General features: G+C 33.2%; 1 protein-coding gene across 2 annotated transcripts; it reads left to right on the top strand.

Moving 5' to 3' along the window:
- The first annotated feature begins 1,358 nt into the window (after window positions 1–1,358).
- LOC129972903 (proclotting enzyme-like) lies at window positions 1,359–23,256 on the top strand. Of its 2 annotated transcripts, none has more exons than XR_008784911.1 (9): window positions 1,359–1,515; window positions 3,922–4,164; window positions 6,444–6,568; window positions 8,780–9,136; window positions 13,301–13,395; window positions 14,259–14,380; window positions 16,750–17,020; window positions 20,385–20,530; window positions 22,957–23,089. XR_008784911.1 is itself a non-coding variant. In XM_056087212.1 (9 exons), the coding sequence occupies exons 3-9, from the start codon at window positions 6,493–6,495 to the stop codon at window positions 23,116–23,118; spliced, it is 1,233 nt and encodes a 410-aa protein (XP_055943187.1). In that variant the 5' UTR covers window positions 1,359–1,515; window positions 3,922–4,164; window positions 6,444–6,492; the 3' UTR covers window positions 23,119–23,256. The 2 variants fall into 2 exon arrangements, 1 of the variants encoding a protein (XP_055943187.1); XM_056087212.1 differs by having other exon boundaries at window positions 16,750–17,024; window positions 22,957–23,256.
- The last annotated feature ends 2,308 nt before the right edge of the window (window positions 23,257–25,564 follow it).

The following is a 25,564-nucleotide window of genomic DNA, read 5'->3' as shown; positions in this document are numbered from 1 at the left end:
GCTCTTTCACACAGCTCACAAATAGAACGCAGGGTAGATAGCAAACATACCTGAACCAGAACTTGAACCCAGAACACCCAGATCACGGGGAAGACACGCTACCCCTAAGCCAGTACACCGGCTGCCATCATCCCTCATGTTTATTATTAAATAGAAATTTGTTATTAAATTAATTAGCTTAATAAATGGGCTATAAAAATAGTAACTCTATGAGTGGTTGGAGAAAGTTTTGGAAGATATAGTTTTAAACTATGTAACAAAATGCTTTGCTGCTTCGTGAAAATTTCGGTAGTGAAACATTTTTTTAGTTTTCCTCTTTCTAAAAGTGTAAAGGTTGATTGAAATATCTTTATTGCAACAATAAACAGCTGCCAATAAATTGCGGGGTCAAGAGGAAGATAAGACTAAGGATTTTTCCCCCCTAAAACATGAAATGTTCTGTAAAGTACTGAAAGACTAGACACTTTGGTGAGATGGCGACAGAAACTAAATTTAGTTGGTGCCGATTGGCAACGTGGAAAAAGAAGCGTGGAGCAGAATGATGTGGCGTGCGTGAAAAAGGAACACCGGAAGGAATAGTTTATTAAAATTTAAAATGTTTCATGTTTAAATGTTAGTCTTTGTAAAGTTGTGTAATGTAGTGATCGTCCCTATGTGTCGAAAAAGAAATTAACCATTTCGGTTTAAAAATCGGCCTATTTCTTTGGAATAATCCACGCTACCATATTACAGTGCATTTCTAATTAATTTACGTGATAACTTTTATTGATCTCTTTACGTAGGCAGCGGTTTTCGAGGTCAAAAGAAGCGGTCTCAAGACTTTCGAATGCGGTGGAGCCCTGGTGACTGCAAAACATTGATAACATCTGCACATTACATGGCGAAACGAAATACCATTACACCGTGACTAATGCTTCAGATGATTTCGATAAAACCTATAAGATGCATACAATTCATCCGTTATTAATTCATGAACATTGAGCTGTGTAACTTACCTGTTCTGGGGACTAGAAATGGTGATATAACAACCAATAATAGAGTGAAGGATCTGTAGATATTACCGGTGTGTCGTAACTGCTCTGATAACTAGAAAGGGTGATATAATAATCAATAATAGAGTGAAGTATGTTGGAAAAAAATCAAATTTTTCTTCCATTTTTATCGGCAGCATTTGCTAGATGCCAATTTTTGGATTCCAATTCGATGCAGTCGCAGAACTAACATCCAGTGTGATATGCTAATAAGATGACTCTAATTATAATGGGCTATAAAAATAGTAACTCTACGAGCGGTTGGATAAAGTTATGGAAGATATATCTTTAAACTATGTACCAAAATGCTTTGCTGCTTCGTGAAAATTTCGGTAGTGAAACATTTTTTTAGATTTCCTCTTTCTGAAAGTGCATCATTGAAGAAGATACAGTTTCTTGATTATCGCCACATAGAAATAAGACGGTAATGTTGGAGCTGCCGGTGGTTGTCGTTTTGATACAAGTTGATGTGCATCTTCAATAAGTATGTTTTTCTTTTCTTTCTCTTTCGTTCTGGTTACGAGATGTTAACAGTGTTTTAATCAATATTCAAATTATCCTGTAATCGCCATTGTGTGGATCTCTTTCTTGATAGGTAGATGTAATTTATTAATTTAGGTCAATTTTATCTCAAGAAAGTATCTATACACCTGAGCGGTATAATGTAACTGCTCTGGTTACTAGAAATGTTTCAATAACAGCCAACAATAAAGTGAATGATTTGTAAACATTTTTCACATGAAAATCCTCTGCTTATATGGAAAAAAAATGATATTTATAAAAACAAGTGCCTAAAAAATTCTTTCTGTCAGCCGGGCACTAGTGATCGCAGGTACTGGTCTGACCTTCCCTTTGATATCTGCTTCTATTGTGTTCACACGATTCTTATTTTATGACATTCAGAAATAAATCACTGCTCTTGCTTGTACATCTGCCTTTAATATATTTTAATACCTGCTATTAAATAGTTATCACTGGATTCAAATCTGTTGAAATTCATCAGCGACGTTATAAATTGAAATAGGATAATGAATATGGATGATTAATGGATACCGTTTTCTTCCTATCCGAGGGAATAATATTTTATGTTCTTCATATGGCAGAGGATCATAAAAGAATACTGATAAAAAAACATCGTAAGCGTGGTCCTGATCATAGCTAGTATTATTACTAACTACAGTATAAAACTTTATCGGCTAAAGATACTTTAGCAACGAAAAAACCTGCAATAATCTGGATGATAGTTAGGAATTTTCTTTCATGTAAAAACCGATTGTGGGCTTGTTTATCCTGATGTCTTCTAGCAAAAGCAACCTAATCCATATATTGGGCGATTAATCAATACATAGGTCAATACTTATTTTTCACGAATGCACCTTATTCGCATAACATAATGTAAAATATCTTTATAATGTTGTACGCCAAAATAACGAAATGGCAATATTCCATTTTGGAGAAAATTATTTTATCTCAATGGATGTTTGTCAACTGCTAAAAAGTGTAAAATACAGAGTGAGTACAAATGATGGACCCGATTTTTAAAAAATCATGTTTTCGAAACTACTGCACATATTACAATAAGTAATACATGAATTTAAAGAGAAATATACCAAGTTTTTTCAAGTTATAAATGTGGGAATATTGTGTGACTCCCTTGTTACAAGGTGTACGTCCAATCTGTAATCCAGTTTGTTCCAAATATTTTGTAGCATCACTCTGTCAATGGTTCTGAATGCTGCACAAATGCTTTCTTTAAGTCCTGACAGTTTTTTCGGCATTGGTGGTGCAGAAAAAATATATTTGACCTAACTCCACAACATTCCGAACCATTGGTGTATATATATATATATATATATATATATAAACACTAGAGTGGCCGAATAGAAGATGAAACTTTTAGCTTCAATTTATTTCATCCCAAGAGGTATAATTTATACAAAAAAAAGGTGGTAAAAGATGATCCCGAATATATCATGACACAAGAGCCAAAATAGACAAATTTCCCCACTTCAGTGTTTTTAATATGAGATTTTTAAAATTGTATTATAATAATTTTATTACACATTTAAATTCAATGCAAAATGTTAGTTTTTTTAAGTTTTCCTTTGTTATTTACTATAATGCATAAAATCTTAAATCAGTATCCGATTTCAATTTAGTTTATTTGATAATGAATGTGAATTAGATTATTGAATAATTTCCATAAATTTAATTACAAATTTATCAATTTCGATTAAACTAAGGTCTGCAAATAATATGAGAAACTCTAGTCCTATGGTAAGCAATACATTTCGAAACACAGTGCTTTGTAAAAAAAATATCCGAATTAGAACTTTCAGTAAGCTTTTAAATTTAAAAAATTCAAAATCAAAAACCAGTTTAAATTTTATGTTAGAAACATCTAAATATAACTTTTAAAGGTATTTTTTCTAATATATATTTAAAAAAATTATGTTCTGAATTGGATTTCTGTACTTTTCAATTCTTTACAAAGTTCAAATCTTCTTAATTAATTTTCTTCTTTGGCTAAAAAGTTACCTGACTTATACTTTTTTTATGAAATATTTCTTTAAAAATATCTGAATTTTCGATATTATGAAGTTAAAGACGGATCAGACGTCTGAGATTAGATGATGATTATTTAAAAAGGATTGTTTGTTAACATATTTTAAAAAGTATAGTTTTGAAGCTATTGTGATAAAATACATAATAATATGCAATAAAAACTGATGAATTTACAAAGATGAAATAAGATCATATTCAATGACGTCGAACTTGAAAATACGCTAATGATATGTTAGTATTGACTGATGATTGATTGAGTGAGTGATGATGAATGTAATTGTATCTACAAACAAGGCATAAAAGTGAATTCTTGATTTTTATTTAGTGCACCGAAAAAAACCCAGAAGCGCTACTATCATAGAATGTTATTCACTATGTGATGCTTAATCAGTTCAAAACGTTTTTGACCTTGATAAAAACTCGTCTTCCACGAATCGCATTACACGAAGGGAGGTAGCAAGTGATATTAATCGCCATTTCGTGATGATGTCGCGAGGGGTGTCCTCCAATGAACCGGCAAAAACCGGAACGCCAAAGAAAAGTCGCATTTCTCTATTATGCTGCTATGGTAAGTGCATGATCTATTCTTATTTGTAATAAAAAAGAAGCAATTTCATATGTTACTGATTTTGATTTAAAAAAATTTATGAGATATACAAGTTTAAACATACAGTATAAAGTGCTTTAATTGTAAAGCAGCCAAAGATTATTGCTTTGCGGTCAGATCGCTTTGAACGCTGGGAACAAATGCTCTGAAAAAATAACAAGTATATAATTAGATGACCACGGAGCATATTAACTTAATCAACCGAAGTTCTGAAGTATGGATTGTCAAAAGCACAAATTAGAAATTCTAACTCTATTATGTAAAAATGAAGATTTTAACACCACATTAAAGTTGATCAATGAATAAAATGAATTGAAAAATTAATGAAATGGAACTTTGCTATGTCCTGACTTCGTAAAACTGAAATCGTTGTCCGTAAAAGTACGTAAAAAAATGATTTTTGATTATTGAAAATGATTGATTATAATCGAATGTTTCAATTCTTATCAACCAATATTTTTTGGATGCCTCTTTATTTATAATTTATTCATTTTTGATCATAAATAATGTTACTTTTGCATCAATATCACTATTTTGCTTTTACGAATTATGGTATATTATGATTGCAATGGAAATATATTTTTCCTTCCTATATTTGTTTTATAATAATAGTAATTTATCATTAACAGTTACATTGTTATTATTAGCATTCAAATTGTTTACTATTTCTAATGCATGCAAATATTATCCTTATTTATATTTATTCACCTTTTGAGAACATTTGGTTCACCGTGATCAGTGGTTGCTAAGAATTTAATTAACCACAAGCGGTGGCAAAAAATTCACAGGTGCGCCTGCCAAAATAGTCCACTGTAGCTCACAGGGATCTACAAAAAGTATTTGATACCTTATAGAAATCGGAAAAGATTTATATCTTCTATATGAATTAATTTTTGACCCGAGACGGTCCTCTTGTAAACTATGTTCCAGCAAACAATCTCAGTCCACGAGTCGTGAACATAAAAAAAATATCCCAAAAAATAAAGATGGATATAATTGCAACAAGTGGATTATTCTCCTTAAAACTATCTCTCATCCTTTTGATTAAAGGTGTTATCTCTCCTCTCCTTGCATAAAATTGTCGACTTTGAGCAATCCCATAAAGGCCAAGAGGACTTAAAATTTTAGTTCGATATACCTCAAGCTTGATAGTTGCAGGCTTCGTAATGTAGTAAAGAAAAACAAATATATATTTAACACCTACTTTTTCGACCAATTAAAACCAAAATTTGAAATCGACTTACAACTAGAGCATAACCCCGGGGGGGGGGTACCTTGAAAAGAGGAATGAGAAGTTTCCGGTATGATGTTTGGATCACCCCACCCTGGAGGGTACACAAAAAGGTGGGGGATCTGGCTCCTCCTATCGATGACGGGACGTACTTTCTTCAGGAAGGGTTGTACCGTGGCCGGTGATGGCCCTTACGATTCAACCACAGTTCCCGCTTTTGTTGCTGTTGCAGCTGTCCGGTCATTCAGCTTTCTTTATCCGTGTGCTTTCGGGCGAGGCAGAGTCAGTGATATGAACTTACAACTACAGCATCAAAATGAAATATAAATTTAAATTATTGAAGTCGTTGTATTTTTGAGTTATCACGAAAATAGACTGATAGACAATAAATTCTTTGACGGATATACTTTGATGCTGTTGGGTATCTGAAATATGATAAGAAAGTTTATTTTACAGTCTAAAACTGTGTATCAAATTTTATTTAACCAAGTTGTTGTAGTTTCTAATTAGAGGTCGGTTTTACATATATGTAAAAGTACAAACCCACACACTGTCAATACTTTTAGGAATGTGGTTCCAAATTTGAGGCGAAATTATATATTAAATACTAAATTAGCAAATTTTATTCATTAGGATCTTTACATTTTGTATTTTTTTGTGATCTCTATTGAGCTAGCAGACACACATACAGATGTACGCTGAATGGATTTTATTTGATAGAAATTTACAAATTTGGTACAATTTTATTCATTGGTGCTAAATGTGTTTGTGTAATCGTGTTCACAATCAAATCGAGTAACAAAAACATATAATTCCAAGAATGTGTTTTTCGAATTAAGGGAGATCTAAAATAAAAGAAGATAAAGAAAAGAAGAGAGAAGAAAAAGTTATTTTTCGGATTAAGCTTAATCTGAAACATAGATTTCTCAAAATCTCGAGATATATATGTAAAAGACTGAATGAAGAAAATCCAAGCATGAATACAGTTTGTTTCCTTTCTATTTTCCAGATGAAAATATCCGTTCTATCCTGAAGTTTTTCTGAAGCAAGGTTCAGCAATGTTTCTTCAAATACTCGCTGTTCGGCTAGAGCTGTTGCTGATTCTATTCTTGATTAACATCTCCATGGGGCAAAGTAAGTCGGCTTCATATCTTTTTTTTTTCTCTATTATTACAAAATGATCAATAACATTGTTACGATATCTTCACTATATTGTCCAACATTCATGCTAAACAAGATTAATATCCATAGCAACATAAAAAAACAATACTTTGTTGTAATAATATAATATTTTGCAATACTTTGTTCTAATAATATAATAAAATATTGTAATTGGATTTGTTTAATCTGTTTCTAGAATTCTATGTAAAGAGAAGAAACTTTCAATCCAATATCCGTCATTTTAATAATTCTAATGGAAGTTAAATCTTGTGAATTAAATTACGATATATTTAGGAAGTTAGATCTCGACTTAGATTCTATATTTTATAACTCATTATAGTTCAAACTATAAGAATTATCCCAAGAATGCCGTAATAGAATTTCTAAACAAAATATTCATTAATCAAATGAATGTCTAGAATGAGAATTTCTGCTACGAAATTTAACAAAATTTACAAAGAACAAAGAAATTTAAGTCGCAATTTTAATGAGAAAATGGATGGTCTTTACGATCATTTAAATTTCCTTAGATAGGATTTGAAATAAAAAGTCAAAATATCGCAGAATATTATACATAAATAATACGTTGAGTATTAAAAATTAATTTTTAATAAAATCCCATGATTTAAAAATTAATTTCGAAATTATTTTTTGATTATTTGAATTAGGCTTGGTGCTCAAAAAGACGCATATTCCTACCCCGTTTCTCTAAAAAATCATTATGTATGTGTTTTTAAATTACATCGGAACTTTTTTTTTGCCCCTCAAAAAATTCTCATACAAGAGTTCGAAGAATAAGCAGCAAAATGTGTTTTCAAGATTTAATAAATCAAAAGTCTCGGCATGTCTGAACATTATTTAACCAAATGTTTTTTATGCTCAAATCATATCGATTTTCAAGTTCTCACAACGGTACGAATAGCAGAAAACATATATTGCTCTTAAATATTTTTTCCCGAATTTGGATGGTTTTTGTATCAAACTTTTGTTGTAGCAATTGTATGTTTCCATTGGTGACTGTTTTAAATTAGTTTTTAAAAAAAAAACGTCGTTATGCAATGAGTCTCGTTTTTATCAAGTCATTTTATAAGCCGCTCTCAAATTGACAAGATGTATTATTTACTATGCAATTTCTTACAATAATTCGTATTTTCTAATAGATGATTGTCCTATATTGGTTCCAGAATTTTAATATTCGCCATAATAACCAATTGATGATGATGACAGGTCCGCGTTACCACGGAAAGGGGATGCAGTAGCTTTTGAGGGTAAAGACCCCTGAGCACCCGAGGGCAGAAGTCTGACTTCTAGCTCATATGAAGATGACACACATTCGCTTGCCCAACCCCTTTTTACAGGGGGGCACATTCACACACCTCACAGATAGAACACAGATGAAGAACAACCATGCCTGAACCGGGATTCGAACTCGGGACGCCCAGATCACGGGGAAGATGCGTTACCCCTATGCCAGGACGCCGGCTAATAACCGATTCATTTAAATTAATGAATCGGTATTCTTTCAAACTATCACTTGAATATTTAATTTAAATAACGGCCCAAATTTCTTGAATTTTTTTTTAATGTATTGAATTTCAAATTTTAGTGCTCATATTTTCCGTTAACTAAAAACGTATGAAATTTGAAGTATTCAGACATGTAGAATTTCAAAAATTTGGCATTATGTTGAGTTTATAAATTTTTAAATTTTAAGTCATAGTTCATTTAGAGGCTGTCTTAGAAACTTGCATTACGGGTTTAAAATAAATTTCCCATGATGTCAACATAAATTCTCGAGAACATGGCAGCAATTAACCTATGGAAACCAAAATATTTTATTAATCTTTCTTCGTAAATACTGACGAGAAAAAGTTTTCTATGGTACATACTGACATGATCAATAACATGCTCATTTGAAAAGTGTGCTCCCATTGCATATAGAAACCAGCTTAGTTTTCCGACTTATTTTCGCATATAGCGGTGATGGTGGGACATTTTAAGAACTAAGATTTCATGTTAAGAGGTACCAGATTAATTCACGATTTCTTATTTTTATTCAGTCCGATTGTCTTGAAACAAATATTCCGATTTCCATTGGCCTTAAAATATTTCCGATTTCATTCTACCTATGCGAAAGCTTAATTAATGATTATTGCTGAATTAATGTTTAAAAATATTTTCTAGTTGTATTCGAAAACAATAGTGAACTTTCTCCTGGTGATAACTGCATGACTCCAGATTTAGAGAGAGGGACATGCCTACGTTGGACACAGTGTCTATCTCTGAGTCAAAAAACAGAAGACTGGGATCAGCTCAGGCAATATATGTGTGGTTTTGCCGGCGATGAGCCGATCATTTGCTGTCCCTTTTCTCTGCAATCAAATATATCTAGTACACCTACAGATAGAATTTCTCCAACAACCAACAGCACTAGAACTACTAATACTTCTTCTGAGCATGTACCAGTTCATTATATACCTAAGACCAATCCTTCTGGATCTCCAGGCTACAGATTAGGAAAGCCAGTCTTCTTACCAGATGGTAAGTACATAATTTGTCTTTATAATAAGACTTCTGAAACTGGGATATGACCAGAAGGAAGCATAATTAGTCAAATACTTTGATAACGAACATTTTAGCAATACTTCAGCAACATTTAGCAATATGTGGTGAAAGCTTATAAGCCAGTTAACAGTTACGCTTCACGGGCAATTGCTTTTGTATTGTGTTCATATTACTGGGCTGCGAACCACAAAGTTCCAGATTATATACTCACTCATAAAAATCCGCCACATTGGTGACCCGGACGTGATCACATTGGTGATCTCGGACGATGGACCTTCAACCTTCGTACAACTGTTGTGGCGCCATCTACCCACAGCAAACCGAAGTCGTCAGATTCACTTGACGCAGCAACACAAAGCCGTCGGACTCACTTGACGCAGCAACACAAAGCCGTCGGACTCACTTGACGCAGCAACACAAAGCCGTCGGACTCACTTGACGCAACAGCTACTACTTACCCATACACGATCGCCAAAATGTTTGGCGCTGCTCAAATGGGTACGGGCGCATTATACACAACAGCTAATACATCACCACTCAACAACCATATCGTTCTTCTCACCTCCGACTCACTGGAGGGAGAGTCTGTGGTGGAAGCTTATAAGCCAGTAAACAGCTACGCTACACGGGCAATTGCTTTTGTATTGTGTTCATGTTACTGGGCTGCGAACCACAAGGTCCCAGGTTCTATCCTCACTCATAACAAACCCCCACAAATACATATATATTTTTTTTATAGACAGAAATCAAAAATACTTATAAAAAATGATTTGATGAATGAAATGATTACTAATGGTACTTCCATACTTAATAAGATATTAAAGAATAAATTTTTGTTTTCATATGTATTCATAAGTTATTAATATATAAATATATTATATTATTTTCCAGTCTTGATGTGAAGAGTAATGAAAATTTCTGATAAAAATTATATTACGAAAATACACCAGTACGCAAAACTTCAGCAACAAATTAATTTTTCATCGTAAAGCTAAAAAACTGTTGAAAAGAAAACATGAAAAACAAGCTTCCCAGAAAGTTGATAAGTACGCGAATATAAAAACTAAGACGTTACAGACGACACAGGGACACGCAAAACGCGGAAAACTAGCGAGTGCAGTGCAATGCAATTTAGAAAGAAAAAAAAAAGATCGTCGTATTTTCAAACATTCGCTGCAAGTAAAAGTGAAATCATGTGATCAAAATAGCTGTCAGAAACTATAAAAATTATTTTGCATGAGATAAAATGTTCAAAAAAGGGTATGGTGCGCAGTTTATCGAATGATGCCAAAAATCTGGTTGTTGTTTCTCACGCTTAGAAATCGATTCAAATTACAAACACAACTACAAGAAAGGTTGCTAGTGGACCTCCAAGGAAACAATAGCGAAAGATGATAGATATATTATCATGCTGACTAAAAGAGACCGAAACCAGACGATGGCCACCACTACTAAGCACTTACGAAGGGATGTCCCACTTTATTCTGATTAGACGATTGCATAAAAGTGGTCTATTTGTCCGGAATTCGGCACGTTATGTAGCTTTAATAGAACATCAGTGGAGCGGATTTTTGTAGTATAACAAATACAAACACTGGATATCTTTTCAATGGAGTAATGCCCTCTTTCCTTAGTTCACATAAAAGATTCTCGCCATTCTCGTCTTAATATGGAAATAGGTAGGAACATATTGTCATCTATTACTAGGGAAAGAGATCTTTAGGGCGATTTTAATGTCTTAAGAGGCCTAACTATGAATGGGTGAAGAGTGAATGATGAATGGGAAAAAGGAATTGTTGCGAAGAGGCATAATGTCGAATGAGAAAAATAAGTCTTTTGAGTTTTCGACAAAGGTTCAATGACCGGAGTCGTTACTGCGATGAAATTACGTTCCTCCAGATGCTTCCATTCCGACGTGCTATATGTTCAGACTTGGTATTTATGAAGGATTACACATGATCACAAAAAGGTATTTTGTGATCATGAACGTACGTTCCTCCAGGTGCTTCCATTCCGAGGTGCCATATTACCAGAATTTGTGTTTATGACTGATTACACACTATCACAAAAAGGTATTTTATTGTCAGGAGCTTCAATAAATGAATATATCTATCAAATAGATTGGCAAACGTTCTTCGCTGACTTACATCCCATTGTTTATGTTTCGAGTGCTTTACGGAGATATCTGTAGAGATACTGTTGTATCCTCCGGAGATCAACAGGTAACTATACAGGCGCTCATTGGCGAAAAACACGGACCCTATTGCGCCAAAAATTGCTGGATAATTTTTTAAATAGAAGCAGATGATATCTATCACACAGCCATTTTAATTATAGAAAGTTAAAAACATTATGAATGAGCGTATGTTTTTCTTTCATCTTCACGTCCAAACACTCTTTTGGAACTTCACCATTTTGTCTATAACCCCACCCCACCCTTTTTTTTTTTTTTTTTGCTATGTTTCCTAATATATGCGTTCTATTCATTTCTTTCCATTTTTATTACATTGTGTCTTTGTAATATGAATTTCGTCTATGTTTCCATCTAGTTTATATTTTGCGCGGCAAGATCGTAAGAATTGCTTTAATTTTACGGACTAGTAAATATTCTATCTAAAATGCTGCAACATTTAAAATTTGTTAAAGCTCGTAGTAAATATATATTCCCAAAGAACATCTTAATTTATATTGAATTCTTAAAAAAATATTTAATAATCACAATACAGTTTTAATTAAAAAAAAAAACTTTTTTCTCTTTAAGTCACTCTATATGACATATACAGAATCCAATAAAATGTTTCTTTTCTACAGGAATCAATTAGTTAACATTAGTTTATACCTATCATTTGTGAGTCTTGTCACTCAGTTCAGTCGATAAAGGTTTTGAACAGAAAAAAATTAGTGTAAATCTGAAATTTACTCCATTGATAAGCCACTACTTGAAAGGCTACTACAAAATCCCCTTGGGGCTTCTCCTTTCAGATTCCCGTCAAAATATTGTTACGAATCTGGGATGCTGCTTCCCAGCATAGATGGCTCCATCATCAGAAAGACTGTTTTACAGTAATCTGTATTGGACGGAGTCCGGGTGTCGCGTCGGAGGTCCTAGAGATTGGCGACAAACTTGACGACCCTTTGGCGACTTGGCGATGAATTTGGTGACTTTGACACCAAAATAGACTATACCCGAAACATCGAGAATTTTCCCGTCCGTCCATTGGGAACCGAGATACGCCTTAAAAGTTCCTGATTGGTTGAGAGGCTTCTAGCCCCGCCTCCTGAGACCTATAAAAGGAGGCAGTCTGCAGCTGCCGGGGTTGTAGTCAGAATCGACGGTAAACAACGGGTCTTTCAGAGATTAGCAGAGCAGCGACGGAGTTAAGCTAGTGCTGAACTAAGCTGTGCGCTACTGTCTGCAGTAGAGTCTTGTTGTGTGCTGCTGTGAGCACGTCTCGGCTAAAAATAATAGTCTTCTCTATGCTGTATATAGTTGCCGTCTTTGTGCTGTCCTGTGTGTCGTAGTGTCAATAAACGTGTTGTGTATTCATCTACTGAAAGGACTGATCATTGTGTTGTGTTATCTTCACACCATACACAACCACTAAATACACACAAGTAAACGAACACGACGGATTGATAGTGATAGAGGGAAATCCGTAACAATATGTTTTGATCATCGAAGACATTTGCATTAACATTGCACAAAACTTATAAAATGATTGAGAATTGTAGCATATACGATTGATCCAATTGTGAGACTACACCTATATTTGCAATTTCTACTTTCTGGTACATTTATGTTCGGATTTGCAAATTTCAGTTATAAAAGAATTTTGAAACCGTTCTTTAACTGTTTGACACATTAAAGTTCTGAAATATATAACAATTACATACTCTCTGTAGCATTAAAATACAACAGAAAATAATTATCAATGCATGTATTTTATTTAACCTACTTTTTATTCATAACAAAAGGCACCAATCTGTCAAAGATTGGAGAAAAAATAAAAAGCTCCTTTGTATATGTGTATAATAAAGAATTATGAATTAGAAACTTCAATTTTTTAAAAAAATTGAAAACCTTTTAAAGCCCATTTTTTTATTCTTCTTATAGATCAAATTTATTTCAAATTTTTTCAGTTTGTGGTGAACATTTAGAGACTGTTTCAAATTCCGTTACTGGCAGTCGGATAATAGGTGGTCAAGAAGCCGAGAAAGGGAACTGGCCGTTTATGGTGAGTACATGTTAAATTTTAAAGTTACAATTTTTCATTCTGAATGGCAACATATTGTGAAAATCAAAAACTCATTCCATTAAAAATTGTTTGTGCGAAACTTGTTACAATCAATAATTATATTAGGAATAAAATACGAAGAACAATACACCTGAAATGTTCAAGTTTTACCTCAGTTTTAACAAATGTAATGCATGAGCTGTTTCGACATATAAGAATAAGCTCCCGCATTTTAAAATTTGAAAAGATTCTCTAAAAAAGTGCTTTCTAAAACAACATAAATTAAATTTCACAATAAACATTGTCTATTTTTAATTGGAATATTTTTTCTCAACATATGGCTCTTTTGGAGTTTTTCTTTTTCTTCAGAGAAATTGTTGAAGAACAAAGCTCCGTTCACTCTTCTGTTTACGGATAGCATGATGCTTATTCCATATTTTTTTTTCTGTCTTTCCTTGTCATATGGTATAACGCTTCAAAAAATCTATCTAATTCAAAATCTTATTTTTTAAACCTCTCTGTTTTAATCACTTGATTGGTCGTTTTATTTTCCCGTTCTCTTCGACCAACATTTGTTGGATAGTTTGATTGATAAAGGGGGAAATAATCTGTGAGAAGTAGGGGATATATAGCGGATATATCTTTAAAAGAATTTAAATCACTGATCAGATTTTTCGTAAAAATGCTGATAGTGAAAATCATTTGAATCTTTACTCATCTTTGGGGAAAAGAAAATATTTTTATAACACGAAAGTTAGTACAGTGCATTAAACAGACGAAAGATACGACTAAGAAATTTCTTACATAAATTAACTTCACTTATTAATTTGCGTAAAAACATTTTGTTCAATTTCTCTATGCAGGCGGTGGTTTTCGAGATCAAAAGAAGCGGCCTGAAGATTTTCCAATGCGGTGGAGCCCTGGTGACTGCGAGGCACGTGATCACGGCTGCTCACTGCTTGGTGAAACGAAATGCCATTACACCGTGAGTATCGCTTTGGCTGACTTTGATAAGAGGGTATGATACTGCAGTTGATCGCTCTGCCATTACTTAGTAATCATCAATGAAAAATGAGGAAATGCTTTTGAAACTTGAATTGTTGAAAGAACAGCCAATAATGAAATGAATGATCTGTAGACATAATTAAAAAAAATCTATTAAGATAATCAAATTGATATTTACATAACTAAATTCTCTCACGATCTCTGCCATCCATTCATTAAAGATTGAAGGTACTGGTCTAATTCATTCCCTCTAAAATCTGCTCTCACAGTCTTTCTTTTATATTACATCTGTGGTGAACCTTATAAACCAGATAACAGCTACGGGACACGAGTAATTACTTTTGCCTTGTGGTCTTGTTATTAGGCTGCGAACCACAAGGTCCCAGGTTCTATCCTCGCTCATAACAATCCGCTACACATCCAGAATTAATTTATTGCTGTTGAATGGCATATTTGCTTCTAATCTTTCATTTGAATATGTATTATTAAAGAGCTTTCATCTGTTCCGAATTCTGAATTAAGTATTAAGTCAGAATATGGCTCAAGAACATGACTCGGATGAAAAACGTCGAAAGTCTAGTGACTAGAGTCTCCTAGAATGTCTAATCTAATACAACCATCGATCAAATATACTTTAACAATAACATTTTCTATGAGCGAGTTTGTTGACAAAGATTTCTCTCCAAACTAAACACAAGTATAAACTTGTTTGTCAATAATTTTTCAAAGAAAGCAAGCTATCCCTTTAATTAGGCATAGCGAACAGACTTGCAACGGGAATATGGATGCTCAGGGGATCAATCTTACAGGCATCATGGAGATGAACTTTTAGTGTCTGTATGCACTTTTCAAACAGAAATGTCATAAGGTAGTGAAAAGGCAATGAGATACATCGGACGCTAAGTGCTGTTCCTAAATCGTTGATGACACCTGGGAACAAAAAAACTAATATTATAAAACTAATATATTAATATTATATTATTATGTCAAATAATAGTTATTTGATTATTAGATAATCCAGCACTTCATTTTCACAAGCCCGTGATTCATTGAGTTAATATATTAACAATTAACTTAATTGAAAGCATCATAGATTTCTGGAAAGGATTTCTACATTAAGAAAAAACGAGCGTAAGATAACTGTAAAAGAAATCTTCATTTCTATAATTATTTTTTGTTTGAGGTTCCAACTTGAAATAATATAAAAGTAGTTTGCAAATATGTATTAAAAACTTTAATGTATATCCAAAAACCCATATGGAATTAGATCATTATAGCAATATGACAATACTCAACTCAATTATAATAAGGTTATTTCGTAAAACTAATCGTCAGGGAACATTGTAATGGTTAATTGTCAATTTCCAAGATAATCTATCGTTGCCAACAGTGTGAGCGATCCTTGCGTTTTCTCTATAAGTAACACACTCTTCATGAATTCAGGGTGAAGATATTGTCAAAAGAATATAGAAATAATTTAATGTAGTCGTACATATGCTATATGGTTTCTTCGGAGACATTTGGATTTTAACGGATAATCGTGCCTCTATACAGCTTCTTTCTCATTGAACGAAAGTGAGGGACAAGATTAGTATGGATATCTTAAACCGTATTGTCAGGCTCTCCGCTGAACACTCTATACACTTTCAATGGGCCCCTTCACATGTTGGTTTAAATGGTAATGAGATTGCAGATAACTTAGCTAAGACTGCCTCAGCTGACTTATTTCATGGTGATGCTACACTAACTTATTCTGAAATCTCCTCTATCAAAAAGATGGAGTCGAGTGCACTTTGGAGAGTTCCACCTGTTCACTCTTGGTACTTTGGTAAGAGTCCTGGTTGGTGTCACCACCTGAATATCTCTAGAAAACAGCAAACGGCTCTCTCTCGTTTCTTTGAGTGGACCCTGCAAATCTCTCGCCTTCCAACACGGACGAAGGATCTTTGCTGAATGTCCTTGGTGCACGGCAGATCAAGCCTCCCTCAATTACACTCTTAAATGTTTAAATTTTACGATTTTTGAGATTTTAAGGGATCCGCTATTGTTTATGGACTTTTTAGAGATCTTTGGTTTCATGGAGGTAGTATAGCGCAGCTATAACACCTGGGATTATAAACAACAGATATGACAACAACAGCAACAACAACATTTTCTATATTTATGAAAAAGTAATGTTACTGAGTACATGTTCCTTTTAATCATTTCAAGATAATTACTGCAAAGTGCAATATAATTGGGACTCGTCTTTTATAATTTAATTTTTTTTAATAAACAAAGATTTTTTTGTCTCCCCCAGACTAAATCTTTATTTCTCTAATCTTATTCATTTTTTTTTCTCTTAAACAGCCTGGATCCTAAGCAACTCATGGTCAGGTTGGGTGCTCTCAACCTGAGCACTGTAAACGAGCCCGGTACCATCGATGTCGGGGTGAATGTCGTTCGAATTCACGAAAGGTACGACATTAGAACTCATACGGACGACATTGCAGTCCTCCAACTCAGTCAACGTGTCCCGTTCTCGAGTAGCATCATTCCCGTCTGCCTTCCTTACGACAGCCTGAGAGATACTAATCTCTCCGGGAGACGCTGTGCTGTCACAGGATTCGGACTGACATCCGTAAGTAAGTTTACACGTGTGTGTGTGTGTGTGTGTGTGTGTGTGTGTGTGTGTGTGTGTGTGTGTGTGTGTGTGTGTGTGTGTGTGTGTGTGTGTGTGTGTGTGTGTGCGCGTGCGTGCGTCTTAACTTGTATTCCACAAAGCTCATGAGCATAAATGAATCATTCACTCTCACAAAATCAATCAATTCTTTTGATCGTGATTGCACGTCCTTCAAAGATTATACTTTTTGAACAATTGCAATTTCGGTTGAGTAATTGCAGTTTAAACAGTAAGGTTCTCTTCAAAACTGGTACCACATTAATTGTTTTACAGCTCGTTAATGGCATTATATTTGATGGCGAAACATATCATTTTGTGAAATTTTTTTTCATAAAGAGAATCTAGTTAGCTCTGTTTTTTATTGTTTCACGTAAATATCAGGGGTTTTGTGAAGGTCAGACATTACAAGAGCAATAGCTTTTGTCCTTGTGATAGTTTGTTCAATTATTTATATTTTTGTGTTCAGATTTAAAAGAACAAATTTTAATTGAATTTTTTGACACTTTTACGAACATGAATTTCAAAGAATTGTGCAGAAAAAGTCTCTTTTTTTAAAATTCATATTTATTTATAATATAAACGCCCAGCGAAATCTGTAGCATATAACAGAATTTAAAGTGTCCCCATCCCTTGTTCCACCACCAACATTGTATGTGAAAATCCTAACTTTTTTTGTGACAAGCAAATCAGACATTTGGCAATCATTTCATTTCGCTGTCACATTAATTTAGTTAAGTTTATGAAGACCTTCAATGTCTCTCATCTGCGTCTTAAAAAATTACATTACAAATTATATGCTTAAAATCTTGTAAGAAACAGAAAACCATCTAATATACTATTAAAATTTATTAAATCAGAAATTTTATTTTACATTTACGCTATGAGTTGTTATGAATTTCAAACAGAAAGTCTAAATGTTTGAGTAGATATTTTTAGAGAAAATCTCACAGCTTGGAAACGAATTCTAGCACGACAGAGAGAAATGGACAATGAAGAGTAATAGCCAAGATACAGTAAAATAGATCTGAAATATTGTTGACACGATAATAGGCCATCTACTAATCAAAATTTCTAGTTTATCAGAATAAAATAATCAAAAAATGGCATTTTTGTCATTTAATTGTAATTAGAAAACTCTAAATTCATAATATCTACTGATATCTATGTTGATATTTAGTAATTAATATCAGATAAAAATTATATTAACAGATATTATCGTTGAAATAATTCTTGTCGTAGTTAAAATATTTTTTTCCACTACAGTGAATGCCAAAGAGAAATTTGTGAAATACAACACTTTGCTGGAGGTAGAAGCGCTACTTTTTTCCCAACAAAATTGAACTTTTAGATCTTATTCATTTGTAAACAAAATATTTGTATATAGTCTAATTCTTTTTTATGGATCAAAATATCTATTTTTTTACTGTCAAAATATCAATTTTCTGTTCTTATTAACTGCAAACATTTCCATCTCTCTCTCTCTCTCTCTCTCTCTCTCTCTCTCTCTCTATCTCTCTATCTCTCTATCTCTCTATCTCTCTATCTCTCTCTCTATCTCTCTATCTCTCTCTCTATCTCTCTATCTCTCTCTCTCTCTCTATCTCTCTCTCTCTCTCTATCTCTATCTCTCTCTCTCTCTATCTCTCTATCTCTCTCTCTATCTCTATCTCTCTTCAAATAGGTCCATTGCCTTGAACAAAAGTCAAAAACACATGTTCTCAACTAAACCATAGTCTTTGAATTATTGGGAGTATAGAATATAATCATGAACGGAATTCCATTAGATGAATATAATCATTCCTCTAATGGAAGTTGGTTAAATAATAAATTATATTGGGAAAACGAATCGTGTAGAACATGATTTGCTATGTTATTATAAATACATATAAATTATAGAATTGTTTTCAATTTCATACGATCACTTTAAATTGAATGATTGACTACTTAAGCAAAATTTACCCCCATTTTCCTCAGTTACCCTTTTGACCGCGGTTGGCAACCAGCTAGTTTTCTAGTACTGGTTATTTAAAATTTCAGTCTAATCTTTTGCACGTAACTTAGTCTTAAATGCTTCATTTAAGACTAAGGCAAAACAATTTTAAATTTCTCAGTTTGACAGTCATATTACTCGCACCATTTAACAAATTTCATTGAATAACTAATATTCGTTTTGCAATATATCTCTTTAATTTTTGTCGTGTCAAAAATTTGAAATTTAATTTTATGCTAGAAGCGATTTATTTTGAAGTAGTCCATTTGCATGTTTGGTGATTAGGAGCAGGTTTGTTAGAAACGTACGGATGGAGAGAAGAACCTTCGACATTAAAATTTTGTTTTTAACTACCGAATATATTGAGAGATTTGCATAATGTATCAAAGAATTATTCAACAAAAAATGCTCTTTTTTCATTTAGAAAAAGGCTTAACATACCAAATAACACACTAAACATAACATACTAAAATAAGGAAGAGAAAGCAGAAGCAATTTCAAAATATTCAAGAATTTTATTAAAAACATTCTTTAAATGTGAAAATAAGCCGGATATTAATATCTTAATATAATCAATGGAAGAAAAAAACAGGTTGAAATATTAATAGCTACAATGAAAATATTGATTTTGCAATTATATATTTCATGTTGAATTATAGTTGTAATCTATGTTTAATTTTTTTTAAATTCCATTAAAAATAAGAAAAAATTAAACAACAAAGTTTAGTATCATTGAAAAGACAGTTTTTGAATTTTAAAACAATGTAAAAATTATGTGTACTCTGTCAAAATAATAAATTAATTCAAATTCCTAATTTTTATTTAACTAACATTCTTAATCTTGAAATAATTAAAAATCCAATTAAAATAGTAAAGTAGTAACTCCGAACGATACTTTCCAAAGTATATATATGCCATGCTTAGTTATTCTAGATTAAACAACGAACTAGAATGCAGTGCAACACATACAAACGCGCATGCCCACGCCGTTATCATCTGTATATACGCTTTTCTTATTATTTGTGAAGATAAGTGTCAAAAACTGTCGCTTCTTCCATGCTAATATCTGGAGAATATTTTGAAATTTTCTTTACTGTTGTACATTTAATTCAGCAGCATGAACATATCGTGGAAATCTTAGTTCACTCAAACCAATGCATTCAAACTAAGATGTATATCACAATAATGCATTATGTTTTTTTCTCTTCACTTCATTTATGAGCCTTTACTCTATAGAATATGATTCTAGTTTTACAAAATCTAAATGAAATCCTTTGTATAAAAGTAGTATTATCAGACTAAGTCCATTTATCTCTTTTAAAATACTTTCAGATGGCTCTTACAGCGACGTTTTGATGGAGGCCAGTTTTTACATTCAAAATCAAGAAGTGTGCAGGAAGTCGTATGTACGCGATCTTCGAATTACTGATAAACAATTGTGCGCCGGAACGCTTGATGGCTCCAAAGATGCATGTGTGGTAATAACGTGTATTTTTTTTTACGGTCTTCATTATTATGTATTTTCTCATGATTGCTTTGAGATATTCTCATTATTTCATTTTTCAACAGCAAAGTTTGGAAAAGAAGAAAAAAAATTGAATTTCATTTTAATTTTAGTAAATTTTTGTCTATGCCAAATATTGAACATTTTCAATAGAATATTCCTCAGTATGCATTGGAATTCTAGAAGGATTTAATATATGTTGGAAACTAGAGGTTGTATGCTCCTTATGTAAAATTATTGGGATTTTTCAATGCTGGGGAAAGTATAACGATTGCATTCAATTAGCTATTTTTCACCACTAAATGTGTTTTAGGATTTTTAAATAATTTTATATCACTGTCCAAAAGGTTTTCCGAAAATATCTTATGAGAGGAATTGGATTCCACAAGAAATCAGGCAGTGGCCATTTTCGTTTGTTTAATTATTGAGGTCCATGGCGTCTGAAAACATAAACATGCTCTTGCAAACAGACTATAGATATGTTCGAATTAAAAATCGTGTTCTTTGAAGATTCATTAAAATTATATTTTGGTGATCCAGGCTTTGCCAGTTTGTATCAAAAGGATGTGGTCCTGCTCATAAAAGTTTTTCATTTAAAATTCTCGACAATAGTCCTGTTATGTCTTGACAATATTGTGAAGTATTGAAACATTACTCAATATCGTTCGCGATTAATTGACTTCACAATGCCAACAATATATCAAGAATACTTTATGAAGTACTTCATGGTAGTCATTACCTGTCATTGAAGGGGCAGATAATGTCGTTCACATTATCTTCAACTTCATTATTGAGGTCAGTAACATCTAAGCAGTCAAAGATGTCCATACGGGCAAAGAACCAATTCGAATAATTCGAATTAAAAACCATATTGATGGGATTCATTAGAGTTACATTTTGAGTGTTTGTACCGCAGAATTTAATATCGAAACGATATGGGACCACCATAACCTTCTTTATACAAAATTCTCAACAATATTCCTGTTGAATCTTTACAACATTGACAAGCATTTTAAGCATTTCTTAATATCATGTTTGATTCACTGCTTACAGAATGTTAGGTATGCACCTAGAATAACTTATGGAAGGCATTACCTTCCACAAGAGATCAAATAGTGGCCAATTTCGTTTGCTTAATTATTGAGATCAGTTGCCTGTGTAGATACAAATTTGCTCTTCCAGAGAAACTACAGATAATGTTCAAATTAAAAACTTCATTAATTAAAGACTCACTAAATCTATTTTTGAGGTCCATGCTTATGAATTTGGAACCAAACGGATGTGGCGTTGAAATCGCAGAATAGTTCTTTAGAATAGGAATCTTCCACAATACGTGGGCATAAGTACTTTCTTCCAGGCCTATTTGTATGACAAAGTTGAATTTTTTGGAAATATTGTAGATATTGATTTGAAATTTTTATTATTTAATGTATAATATCGAAAATTTCGCTTATATTTTTAAAAAAATTAAAATATTTTTCCATATTTCTTTCATTCTTAAAAAATATTCTTTCAAGTTTTCTTTAAAAAATTATTTATGATCTAATTAAAAAAATTTTGTGTTTGTCACCTAATTTTTAGAGGATTTTTAAACACCTATAAAATTTCTATTTAAAATTTCCCCTTCAAATTAACAGCCTTTTTTTTTATTTAAATGATGGTTCAAATTTCCTAAAATTGATGGTTCAAATTTCCTAACGCTTTAACTTGTCTAATCCCGCTGGTGTGGCATGGTGTGGAGAGGGGGTTGCCAGCTCAGGTGTTGTCCTCGTCATCTGACCGCGGTTCAAAATTACGAGGTCCATCCCAAAGTATCCCTAGCTTTGCTTTAAAGTAGGACGTTAATATAACTAAACTTAACTTGTCTAATACCCAGAAGCAAATGTAATGACCCATTCTAAAATTTAGAATAGTAAAACTGTTTTTACATATTTTATTCACATTTGATACTTCACCTCATAATGTTACTATATTAAATTGCAAATATTTGCACAGAGTTATACCACAGGATGATTTTTTAACCTCTCAAAAAAGAGAAACTTGTTACAAATTGTAATTGATTCAGTTTTGCAATGCAAATAATTACTATAACAACAAATAGTTACTGTAGTTGTTAACTTGAAATTCGAAAAATGATAGTGGTTCAGCTTAATCAAATCTGGTCCCTTTACTAATAAACCGCAGTAAACCAGTCAAACAACAAAAATAATAGTGCTTGATTCCTTTTTTGCAAAAATGCACTAAGTATCAATCGACATGTGAGGTTTATTTCATTTACGAAAGTAAAGTGATTAAAAATGCTTCAATCTTACATGAAAAAGCAGCTGGAATCCTATTTACCGTAATCACTGTATTTAAGCATTTTCACATTCAAGATTTCTGCCAATTTTTTTTTCTTAGGGTGATTCTGGAGGCCCCCTGGTGACCATAGGAAAAGGAGAACTATACTATCTAGTTGGAATAGTTTCCTTTGGGAAGAAATGCGCACTCTCTGGCTACCCTGGTGTTTACACCAGAATTACAGAATACCTAGACTGGTTAACGCTCAACCTCGCTGACTGAATTTATAAAGGGATGAAGATGTGTCAATCTACAACATATCTTCCACTACTTTTGAGCAAGAAGAAATTTCCACTTGAAAGGAAATGACAAGAAAATTTTGACAATCTATTTATTATTTATATATTTCAATTGTAATTATCATTGGTGAATTTATGTTTTATTTTAATAAACTTTCAGTTCTATTTTTAAAAATTTGTTTATTCAATTGGACCTCGAATTCTGTTCTTTTCCTTAATCCTTAGTCCTAGAATTCATTCAGAGGAAGTAAATAGCTTCCTTTGGAAAGAAATGCGCATTCTTTAGCTATTCTGGCATTTGCGCCGAAGTATACTGCGTTCTTGGACTGGATGACATTTTATCCTACTAACTAAAAATGTGAGATGATGAAAATGCCTGATATTTCTGAGAATCTATTTATTATTTATAGGGTTCAGTTTTAATTATCATTGGTGAACTTATGTTGTAATTTAAATAAACTTTCAATTCATTTTATAAACATTTCTTTCAGTTAGTCCTCGATTTTTTTACCGTTTCCTTAATGTTTTGTCTTAAAATTCATTTACAGAAAGAAAATTCAACATTTTCTAAGTTCTTCATACTAAATATGCAGAAATTTACTGAAAATAGAGAATATAAAACTGAAAGGACTAGTATGTCTTATCCCCAATCATTCGTACACTTTTTACTGCATCTTAAGATACTTAGTATTTCAAAAGCTTTAATGCAAATAAAAAAAAACATTGTAAGACGACTGCCAAAATTATATCCTTTCATTTTTAGAATACATTTAAATTTTTATTTAACTTCTAAGCAAAGATGGAATTAATATTTTATTTAATTCGTCTTGTAACTGAAATGACGCCGGCTTTCTGGCCTAGGGGTAGCGCGTCTTCCCCTTGATCTGGCGTCCCGGGTTCGGGCATAGTTGTTTCTTCACCCTGCGTTCTATTTGTGAGGTGTGAAAGACCCCCCCCCCCCTTGTAAAAAAGGGTTGTGCAAGCGAGTGTGTGAGTGTCATCTTGCAATCTTGCAAAGTTAACGGAGTACCCACCCGTAATGGGCTACCTCCGATCCTGGCGGTTGTTGTAGGTGACGCTGCTGCGATAAGCCGCGGTCCAACGGCCGGATGGTCTTCACAGATGTGGTCATAAAACTGTCACCCTTCCTTCGTGGTGCCACCCCCGCCTGTGGCAGCGGACCCACGACCAGAGAAATCTTCAGACGGCACACGTTCCCCTTTCGACTGCTCAAAACCCTCAGTTTCTTTGACTCCCTTCCCCCCCCCCATAGCCCAAACAAAATTTCCGGCTCTTTGATGTTTATCCATCTACCGACATTTTGCGGGAAACTACAGGCGTACTACAGGCGTACCGCGGGCGACGGGGGAGTGTGGTCCCCTAGTGGGTTGGATGTCAGATTCATGACCAAATCCGTGAGGTCGCAGGTCGTTGGACCGTCGCTATAGACTGCCCTGGTCTGTTTCCTCCTCGTGGTGGTATTGAGGGGTGAGTGATGTTGTAAGAAACTGCTTTCCATTGACTGCTGTTGGAGGAGTGAAATGGACGTTTAATTCTATACCTGATTTCTAAAGTATTAAAATTTAAATTAATTTGCATTCATTGTTTGAGAAGTTGCATTAACAAAAACGAATAATTTGGACATAGGTCTTTGGCATTTTTCATTTCTTTAATCTTGCGAATAGTTGTGGGATTTCAGTGAACAGTTTTTTAATCTTATTAATGGCTTCAAAAAGTTCAGTGATTTCGGTAACTGGGTTATTAGTGTTTACATTTGGACGGTTGTGATTTATTCGTGACTCAGTCTGTTGGGGTTAATTGGGTTTTATTGCTGGTGCATAGGACAAATTTGGTCTAGTACAGTTAATTTTGAATAGATTAAAATCGTTTCTATTTAAATGATTATTTTGGGAATTTAGGGCAACCTCTGTATGCAGCTGTATGGCCTTCCTGTTCGCAATTAATACAAGTTTGGGTTTTTAATTTTTTCCTCGTTAGAGCACCCTCGCGTTTGAGCTTCACCCTTCCATTTAATACCTCTAGGTTTCATGGCACAATTTTCTGATCTTTGGCCAAAGTTATTGCAGTTATAGCATTGTGAGATTGTATTTCTTCCTCTGAATTGTTCTATAGTTACTTTTAAGTAGTCCATTGAATTAACTTTATAAATTTGATCCACTATACTATTTTTATTTAGTTCGACAAGTAAAAATGGGAGAAGTTTTCGCGTTTTTAACTGTGTTTATCTAACTATTTTATTTACAGAGAAATCACGATTATTCGGTTCTGTTTCGAGTACTTCATTAATATAGTCCATGTTTAATCCTTTAAAAACAACTTTAACGGGTCTCGGTATTTTTGAGCGGATGACATAAAATTCTAAACATTGTTCTCTGCAATACTCCTGCAGCTTCCTGTGCATTTCTATG

This window comes from Argiope bruennichi, chromosome 6 (genome assembly GCF_947563725.1).
Source record: "Argiope bruennichi chromosome 6, qqArgBrue1.1, whole genome shotgun sequence".
NCBI lineage: Eukaryota > Metazoa > Arthropoda > Arachnida > Araneae > Araneidae > Argiope > Argiope bruennichi.
Note: the sequence above shows the minus strand (reverse complement) of the source record. Positions and strands in the feature narration are given on the sequence as shown.